This window comes from Macaca mulatta, chromosome 13 (assembly GCF_049350105.2).
Source record: "Macaca mulatta isolate MMU2019108-1 chromosome 13, T2T-MMU8v2.0, whole genome shotgun sequence".
NCBI classification, from domain to species: domain Eukaryota; kingdom Metazoa; phylum Chordata; class Mammalia; order Primates; family Cercopithecidae; genus Macaca; species Macaca mulatta.
The window spans coordinates 85,954,851-85,964,998 of record NC_133418.1 but is presented as its reverse complement, the minus strand read 5'-3'; the positions used below and the strand labels follow the sequence as shown (position 1 = coordinate 85,964,998).

The 10,148-nt window shown below is 34.9% G+C and overlaps 1 protein-coding gene across 3 annotated transcripts in view; it reads right to left on the bottom strand.

The window, feature by feature from the left end:
- Positions 1 to 233: 233 nt before the first annotated feature.
- SOS1 (SOS Ras/Rac guanine nucleotide exchange factor 1) overlaps positions 234 to 10,148 on the bottom strand; it is a 148,653-nt gene continuing 138,738 nt past the window's right edge. For 2 of the 3 annotated variants that reach the window (XM_028831741.2, XM_077959694.1), the window contains exons 21-23: positions 7,930 to 7,974; positions 6,112 to 6,230; positions 234 to 4,988 (exon numbers count right to left, since the gene is read on the bottom strand). In XM_028831741.2, the coding sequence (XP_028687574.1) occupies positions 4,497 to 4,988; positions 6,112 to 6,230; positions 7,930 to 7,974 (656 nt within the window). In that variant the 3' untranslated portion in view covers positions 234 to 4,496. The remainder of the gene's footprint in view (positions 4,989 to 6,111; positions 6,231 to 7,929; positions 7,975 to 10,148) is intronic. The other variant, XM_028831742.2, reaches the window with a different exon arrangement.

Below are 10,148 nucleotides of genomic sequence, written 5' to 3'. Positions count from 1 at the left end.
TTCATCCCAAAGGCCTCCTACTCACTACAATCAGCAGATTTGACACAGAGGCAAATATGGAACTTCTTTTATCCTTTTATAACTAGATTCAGGAAAAAGTGCCTCCAAAGAAAGACCACAATAAAATGCAAAATATTTCTATATGGCATATATGAGCTAAATGAGAATCACTAATGATTTCAAAAATACTGCCCTCTAAAATAAATACATGCAAAAATAATACACTTGCGGGCTATGTAAGGCATTTTTCTTTATTATTTTTCAGTTTATCTTAGTAATGCCAGAAAAATAACAGCCGTTATTTTCACTTTAAATGCAAACCAAATACTGCTGCACACAGAGTACAAAGATTACCTATGAACATGGTTAGGTACAAAGGCCATATTAGATGTATAGACCACACTTTGTTCTTACATCAAAGTAAGACCGACAGAGCAATTTTTTTGACAATTATTTTAGCAAATAACCGTGCTACTAAACAAAGGCAAATACACATATATACACAAACACGTCTCAACTAAAATTATACATGTCACTTTGACAACCAGATTCTCTGGTGGTTTCACCAGATATTTGCACCCCAAAGTTCCCTGCCCAAATCCCGCCCCCAAATGCTGACTTGATCTGAAGAAAAAAATTAGAGATGTTCTTAATTAAAGGCACATTTGGCAGCTACTGAAAGTGGCATGCATCTGGCACAGGTGCGCTCTCCCTAAGCCACACCACATGTACCTTCCATCTGTTATGCATCTTGTTTCTTTGAGTGGTAGTCCAATGTGACCCACCGTTAGCTAACTTGCTTTATAATTCTGCAGCAATTGGCTACTTAATGCACTATTTTCATTAAAGGCAAAAGGGAAATTTGCTCACAGTCGACAGAAAATGCACTTTACGGTGTCAAAAATGGAAAATAAGGCATGGAATTTACTAAACAAGTTACAAGTGCTTTTGTTGTTTAGATTTATAATATAGACTTCATGCTTAAGTAGAGCTCAAAATATTTCATTGGCTCATGTATAAGGGATTATGAAATAATTTTAACAGTAATGAGATGTTTCAAAGAAGAAAAATATTGAATAAAGTCATCATGTTCCCTTATAAATAACTTTACTGCATAATTCTTTCAGCCAAACCAATATTAACCTTGTGATGTTTATTTACTGGTAAAGATTGATGTGCAATACAACAGGACCTATACTTGTGTAGTCACACAATATATGTTAAAAGAATAAGGAAACCTGTTCACAGCAGCAGAATACCAAGAAATAAATGGTTAAACTGTTTCTTTCTAAATCTGAAGGAACAAAAAGGTTTTCCTCAATATGTACAACATAATAAATTGGGACACTCCTCCTATTTTGCTGAGCCACTTAAAAATCTGAATCTAAGCTGTCATTAGAAGACAAACAATGAAATACAAGATTAAGCTAAACTTGAGAATTAAGATCATGACCATAAATACCAACTAATTTTTGGTTTACATAAGGTAATTTTTGATTTATGGAGGGAAAAAAACCTTTAAGAATTTAGAATCAGTATAGCCTCCAGCTGACATAGTAATTGTTCTCTGGGCTGTTGTTGACTGTAGTATTAGTGTGGCATGCTCTTTGTCAAATTCAGATCCATTAAAGCATCCTTGAGTTGTTAAGAGAATAGTAACCTACTAAACATAATTTGATGCCCAACAACCTTTAATTAAGCAAACTCTCAATGTATGCTTCCTGATAATGTGTAGTCTTAAAATACATCAGCCTTGAAATATTTTCATTTCTAAGAGAAATGTTCCACATTTTGGAATGTGGTTAACAAAAAGTCATGCTGCATTTACCCCCTTTGTAATGTCCAGGATTCAAAAGCAGAATTTTGTAATGATGCATTTATCTCCTCTGCCATTTCTGGTCCCTGATTAAATATATTTTCATTACTACAAGGATAAATTTGTCAACTAGTTAATGTTTCATATTGAGAGGAAGGCAAGGATACCGTTTTCTCACCTCCACCTAAGGGCATTCAATTGGAATTTTTCTAATCAGTTACCACTGCAGAAAATATTTTTACCCAAATGTCACGGTTCAGAATAAAATATCCTCCATCCACAATACATATAAAACTGTTGCACAGTGAAGTGGTCTCCTAGAACCATGGGGTAGAAGAATAGTTCCCTTTGGGAGAAATAAGATTAGAACTTCAAATTTGAGTTTTTCCTCTTTATAGACTAGATAGGTTGAAAAGGGGTTATCACCTTATTGAAGGCTAACACATTAGCCGAAGACATACTGAATGGGATCCAATGTGACTTTTACCAGGTTCTCATTTGGAATGGGCCTGGGGCAATTAAAAAGAGAAGTAATCCATGAGACATAAAAAGAGAAATCCTAGGGACAATGAGGCTGGCCCAGTAAAAAGTCCTGGGAGATTCTGGACTATGTATCATGATTAGTTGTAGTGGCACTAGTAAGTTGGCTTACATAAATACTGTTGAGTGGATGGTCTTAGGGACAGTTTGCATCCAAGAGGAGATTTGAAATTAAATTTTTAGGACACTTTCCAAAGAAGAAATATTTTATAAAGAGAAAAATGGCTACCATCATAGGAATGGTACAGATATTGAACAAAAAGGATTCAACTCTAACAAATAAATAAGAAAATAGGATAGACTGCTTAATGACGGTGCAGTTAACATACCTTCTGGTCTTAAAGGACTACATACTGTACTATCGTGATGTACATTTTGCGCTCTAATAAATATCATAGGAAATTATTAAAGTACTAGGTTCCCACCATGTTGCAGCACTTCTACAAATGTCTCTTAATAGCGTGGTTAACAGAATTGCTGAAATGTTGCTTCATTATTCAGAGGATACATGCAGATGCTGATGAACCAGATAACTCTCTAAGGATGGAATACTGCACATTTCACAGACATTATAGTGGAGATTAATAAAATGTTTTCTCTTCAACAAGGTGCATGCATTTCAGTCACAGTATTTGTTAGACTCAGAATAACAGTACATACGCTTTATGAATAATCCATATTATGATAGTAATGATGCAGGTAGATGTTCTGTCATGAGTAGTTTTGATAAAGCAGAAAACCTCAAGCAAGGTAGAATGTTCAATAGAAACCTTAACACACTGTACACATGTTGCTTAGGAACTTAAAACTTACAAAGTTCTGCTTAAAAGATACCCATCCTATTCTAACCAAGTATCTTCCTATATGCCAAGCTGTGACTTTAGATCATTCTTTAAGATTAATACATATATCCAGAACTAGAAACCAAGGCGTACCACAAAACGTGCTTTTATGTTTAGTGTTTTTGTGTGTTTTTCAACTAAAAGAAATAAGAATCAACCATTTTCTTCATATAATAATTTAATATATGCCAGCCAAACAAAGTATTTGTATCTTTATTCAATTAAATTAAAACAGACCTGCCAGGTATATTATATAACATTCACTATATACATATGATTTAGGCAATGCAAGATAATTCTAGATATGCTGATTACTCAACTATGAGTAAAACATGAGCGGTGTCAGTGATGCCCAGCAAGTGCTCCTTTTCACATTGGGTGTCTGCATTTCCATGGTATGGTTAGAGGGATAGCTACGAGCCATGACATGGACTACCAGTAAACTTTTGTGGGAGAAGGAGGGAAAATGACAATCTAGCATAGATTAACAGTCTCCTAAATGCAAATAGAATACTTGACAGTTATGTTTTTTTAAAAAGTTCTTCTGTCATGTTAATGACACAAAACTTCTTTTTTGAAGGCAACACCACCACATTTTGTTTGGGTGTGTGGGGACAGGTGGGGAATGCTCTTAAAATTGGTATAATTATTCCTAAAACAACAACAACAACAAAAAAGTACCTCTTTGGTGAAGCCTCGGTACCCATTCAGTTCACCGTAATAATCTGTAAACAGGACTGTAGTACAGTGCCGGGCCTTGATTTCAACAAGGTCAGGTACCACAGCCTTTCCTCACAGTCCTTTGAGTGATTTTTAAGAAAATATTCTGAAGTAGAAGAGTAAAGCAAAGGAAAACAAAGGAAGATATTAAGATCCCTGTTTACATTTTTTTTTAAAAGTGCATAATTTGAATTACAAAAACTGTCATCATGTGGGCCTGCTGGACACTAGACTGTGTTTTCCATCCCTTTAATGATCACTTCACAAAAGATCACTTCACAAACACTTCCCAAAAAGAGGACTCCTGCCTATTGGCCAGAAAAAGTCCCTTTATGATTTTCAGGTGCAATCAGTTGTCCAATTCCTCTAGGTCAGTCTTTCCATATTCTAAACTGGAATACCATTTCCATGTTATAATTACATCTAGGTTAAAATTCATTGTCTTATACTGCATCTTGAAGAAGAGTCGTTAGTGTTTGGAGTTCTCATTTTAACTCCTCAGTGCTGGCACGTTCAGTGCATCCATTGCCAGCAATGGATTTGGGGCCAGGAAAATATACATCCCAGTACAGAGGAACTCAAGAAGAATGGGCATTCTCCAACAGTGGTGGTCCATCTCTGTGCATGGATGGGTGTGTGTGCTCCCTTTTGTAAGTTTTTGGAGGGAGTTTAGGGATATGTTGAGAAGTGCTTTGTCGTGGAGGAACAGGCGGCCCAGCAATGGAATGAAGGTCCACTTCTTGTGTCAATGGTGGTGATGGCAGATGCCTTCTTGTGCCGTGAGGAGAAGGTGTTTGAGGAGGAGGTGGTGTAAAGGGGGATGGGCTGTTTGGGAAGAAGGCATTGCCATGGTCACTTTTTTTGCCCAAAGGGGGAGGTTGGAGATGTAGTGGTGAGCTTGAGAAAACATCAGGTGTCCTCACAGGTTCTCGTGGTGGTAATAAGGGAGGGCTTTCAGGAGGGTCTGAGATAGAGGTCCGGTCTGATATTGAATATCGTGGTGAATAGGCTTTTGATGTGGGTTGCCTAGGAGGAATGGCTGGGGGGCTGTCCAAATGCTTAGACATAATCTAACAAATGAAAAGAAGAATAAAATACACATTTATTAATAAATTTATGAAGTATCATGACTATAAGAATTAAGTTGGGGTTTTCAAACATGCTATTGGCAGGATGCTAAGTGTGGAACAGGGAGTTTTGCCGTATGTTTCCTTTGTAATTAAAAAAAATTTTTTTGAGACAAGGCCTTGCTCTATTGCCCAGACTGGAGTACAGTGGTGCAATCATGGCTCACTGTAGCCTCAACTTCCTGGGCTCAAGTGATCCCCCGACCTCAGCATCCCAAGCAGCAAGGACCACCATGGCTGGCTAATTTTTTCATTTTTTGTAGTCAAGGTCTTGCTCTGTTGCCAAGGCTGGCATGTGTTTTAAATGGAAGGTTCTGCCAATTCATAGAAAAAAAAAGTTTGCCAAAGTTTTTACTTAAATTTTTTTCCTCAAAATTTTGTTGTTTGCTACTGCTTACTGACTTAGCTTATCAATCAAAGATCATTTCTAATTTAGCATAAATTGCCTATTTTATAATTTTAAATTAACTATATTAACATTCATGAAGTTCTACAAAGAGTGTCTTGACTTACCCTGGTGCTCTGCACTCTGGACAGCTTAAGAACTAATGCGTTAAGTTAACAGCTGGCCCCCCCGCCAAAAAAAGTAGGTAGAAATAGCTATTTTGAGCCTTTAGGGTCTCTTCCAAACCCAGAATTTTCATGAAAACTCCATTTAAAAGTATGTCAGATTTACTATTAAGGGCTCAGATAAGTAAATTTTAGCGTATGTCAAGATACAGTTTGACTTATAATGTGTCTTCATACAAAGCTTCAGGACTATGTTTTTAAAGAACTGCTTGAAACCAAATTTCTCTTACTTTATAGATTAAAACATTTTTTTTTTTCTGAAAATAACCATAGCCTTAGGTTTACAAGGGTCTTGAATGCATACCAAAAAACTACCTTCAGAAGAAAAGAAACATTACTGCATGCTAAATCTATATGTAATCCTTATTTAAACTATTAAGCCTATATACTCTGAAATGTTAACTTATTCCAGTGAGAACTAAACTAGACATAAGCCGTTTATTGTAATGTAACTGTAATGATTCCAATTTCTACATAACAAGATTTCTTACTTTACCTTAGATGGTGAAGATTCTGCTGGGGCAGATTCTGGTCGTCTTCGTGGAGGAACAGGAGGAGGGACAGGCACTTCATCAGTGCCTTTGGTTAAACTTATAGATGATACAGAAGCAGATCCTGTAGGATGTTAAATTTTTAAGAAAAAATTCACAGGAATTTTATTTCATTTATTTATCTTGAAAAGTCTTAGCTGGAAATTGCTTATGATTAAAAGTAATGTGTAGAAATACCAAAAGCAGTTCAGTAAACCAATACCCAATAGTATTTCATTAAAGCAAACTGCCATAAAAGCATGCAGACATTTTTTAGCAGAATATTTAGAAAAAAGCTGCCTAAGGTATTGTTATTTTGCCTGAACAAAATAACATTCCTGTGGTTACTCTATTATTGAAATTTTTAATTGGGTCTGATTCTTAGATGTCTGGGAGACAATGAGCTACTGAAAATCTTTGGAATGGTAATTTTTAGACTCTATACTGGGTTCATTTTTTTCTTTGATTTTATTAGAATTTATAGAACTTCCCCACCTTACTGGATAGTCCCTGGGAATAGAGTTTGTGCTCTTAACCACTCTCTCCAATGTCTCTCCCTAGCATTTCTCTCAAAGGATGCAAGGGAAAGAATTATAGTGTCTAGGTGAGGGGCCTCTCCTTATTTTGTTTAGTTATAGGCTCTCCTTTGCCTGTAAGCAAAAAGAGGCTCATTATACTCTAAATCCAAATACTTTTAACGGTGATGGCACTATTCAAGACAATGGAGGCAGCCCTGACAATGAAAGCAGAAATTACACCAAAATCTAGTGAATCTGATTTAAGAATAAGTTGGTGAAATGGCACAAAAAGGTAAGTAAAGCTACTAATTGGAACCTCTCTTACAGACATTTATGGTTAACAAGAACATAAGGTAGGCATATAAATTTACACTTCGGAAAACAACACTTAGGTTAGTTGTTAGTTGATACCCACTATAAAAAAAAGATGTGAAAAAAATAAACCATCATTCAAAATTATACTTGGCAGTTTTTTTCCCTTTAAGCATTAAGCTTTTTATTTTGTCATATGTTGTAACAATATAGAACTTAAAAAGAGTAGTTTGTGTACTGATATTATTCAAATGATCAACATTTTGATCACCTACCTTTTTTCTTAAGAATATACAGTTAATCCAGCTTGTAACTAGTATTTTCCACTGTATACATTTTGAAATTACTTGTATGAAAGGATAGCAAAAAAAAAAAAAATTAATTAGCTTAAAATAATTAAAATAGTGGAATTTAGTGAATTTAGTTGGAATTTAGTTTACCTTAAAATTAAAATGGAACTTTATTTTATCAGTATTTAGGCTATACTTTGAATAATTACAATTATAAGAAAGTTCTTCTAACGTCAAAAACAGTTGTTTATAATCTGTCTGGCCATCAGGCTAAGTATATTTTGTGATTTAGAAACTGCATAGCTGCCAGCATTCCCATACGCGCATGCATGCTCTTGCTTTTTTTTTTTTTTTCAGAGTTGAGCATTAAAATATATTTAGAACTCTATAGTTGGAAAAAAGAAATGGTTAAATGTGGAAGCCACTTATTTACTATGTTCTTTTAAGAGAGAAACAAGGTTTTATAAAAAGCATGAAAAATATATAAATTTAAGCAAATCACTTATGATCAAAAGACAGCACAAGTGAAGGCCTCACTTCTAGGACGTTGCAAGCAAGGTACCAATGCTGCCAGGCCCAAGAAGAGTTTAGCAGGAAAGGGTACACTCGGTTTGATTTTTAAAGCCAAAGCAAGAATTATGAGTCTTAAACCAAATATACTAACTTGGGCCATGGGGCAGTGTAACTTGGATAAAGACGGTATCATTGCCTGTGAAAGGAAACAAGAAAAAGTAGATTTTTTTTCTTTCATTGATATGTTCAACTCATCTGCAAAAATTTGTATTATGATGAAAATGTTGTCATTCTAGTTTGAAAGAATGCTGTAACAGTTTATAGTAAAACCTCATTACTACTTTTGAGAAGAAAAAACTGCTATCATATTGGGAATTTAAAAGATTCCTTTTAGCTTTACTTGATTTCATAATTATTAAATGAAAAACATTCATGAAAAAAAATCCTATATTACTGAAAGACTTTTTCAAATGTAGAAACCCAATTCAAGCAAAAAGTTCAGCTGGATGTATATAAATATGCCATTTACTAAAGCTTATTTTGAAAAGTCAAACTTGTGAACAAGTAATAAATTTATTTTATATAAGTTGAAAAATAAAGTTACTAATTATATGTCTTTCAAAAATGTTCTTGGGGTGTACAACAGTCTCATCACAAAATAACTAGCACTTTGGATATAAAACAAGCTTGAAAGTGATATAGGGTTTTTCCTTTTATAGCCATAAACATTTTTTTTTAAGTCATTAAACATTTGGTGCCTAGACTCATTTTACATAGGAAATTCTGATAAATTTAAATTTAGAAAGTCAAATTTCAACAATATTAATTATTTTAAGAAAAAAATCGAAAATCAAAAGCGAAAGCCCAAGAGCATCGAAGTAGGAAAATTGAGACAAAAGGCTAAATGATTTATAGTGATTCTAAATCAATATAAGTGTTTCTGTTACACTGTCTCATATTAACAACATATGGAACAGATAACGTTATAACATCCAAGAGACTAAAATAATACTAGACTGTGCCGATTTTTTAAAACTTCAGATTTCTTTTTTCTTTTTTTGGCACAATAGGCAATCCCTCACATAATTTGGAACATTAAGTTTATTCAAGCATATTTGGTCAGAAGGAGGATAATCTCACATTCCACATTTAGCTGGCATGACTTCTGTTAACTTGTTTATATAGATACGGTAGTCTGATTTTCTAGGCAGCCCTAATTTCAAATAATCTATTCCATTATTTAATTTCCATATATACTGATATTTATTTGGAACCTGTGATTCCTAAGTGTAGCAATCCAAGCTAATTCTAATACTACCTTTCAGAAGATTAAAATTAATTTTTATACTCTGAAATTACATGAAGCTGTTGCTCTGCCAATGATTTTCTTCCCTGTTAGCCACCTATAATTGAAGACTGCCTGGTTGTAAAAGGGAGCCAGAGATCTGATGTAATAGAGATTAAAGGAGTATCTAGCGCTAGCGTTTACCTACTTATGTATGTCCCACTTTTCTTGGAAAAGAAAATCTCCTGGAGATATGCCTCAAGAACATGATAGTACACTTAATACAATACAGGAATAGGAGTAAAATCAAAACACAAAGCTCATGATTGTTAAAACTGTAGTCTTTCTGAAAAAATAATTATACATATGCATGCACACTTGTGTACACAGATGTAAACTTGGCTTTGAGTATATATATATAGCACAGGCTTAGACTCATGCATTTGGTAAATTTAGGGCACTAGTTGTTTGGTCTTATTGCCTGGAAAATACTATAAAAATTCTTTTAGAATTTTACATGCTCTAATCAAGAAATATATGCTAGAAATTCTTGTCAGATACTGAGCAAATTTACTGATAATGACTTAGGAGTGAAATCTAATTAATTTAAAAAACACTATTAATTTATTAAGCATAATCCCAGATGACAAATGGTCCTCAATCTTAGCTGTACGTTAGAATCCTATGGGAAGTTTTTAAAAAATACTGATACCAAGTACCAATGCCAGTCTAGTGTAGGCTGGGCCTACATTTTTTTTTTTTTTTCTTTTTTTGAGACAGAGTCTCGCTCTGTCGCCCAGGCTGGAATACAGTGGCTGGATCTCAGCTCACTGCAAGCTCTGCCTCCTGGGTTTACGCCATTCTCCTGCCTCAGCCTCCCGAGTAGCTGGGACTACAGGCGCCCGCCATCACGCCCGGCTAGTTTTTTGTATTTTTTAGTAGAGATAGGGTTTCACCGTGTTAGCCAGGATGGTCTCGATCTCCTGACCTCATGATCCGCCTGTCTCGGCCTCCCAAAGTGCTGGGATTACAGGCTTGAGCCACCGCGCCTGATCCATATTTTTTTTAAGCTCCTCAACAGATTA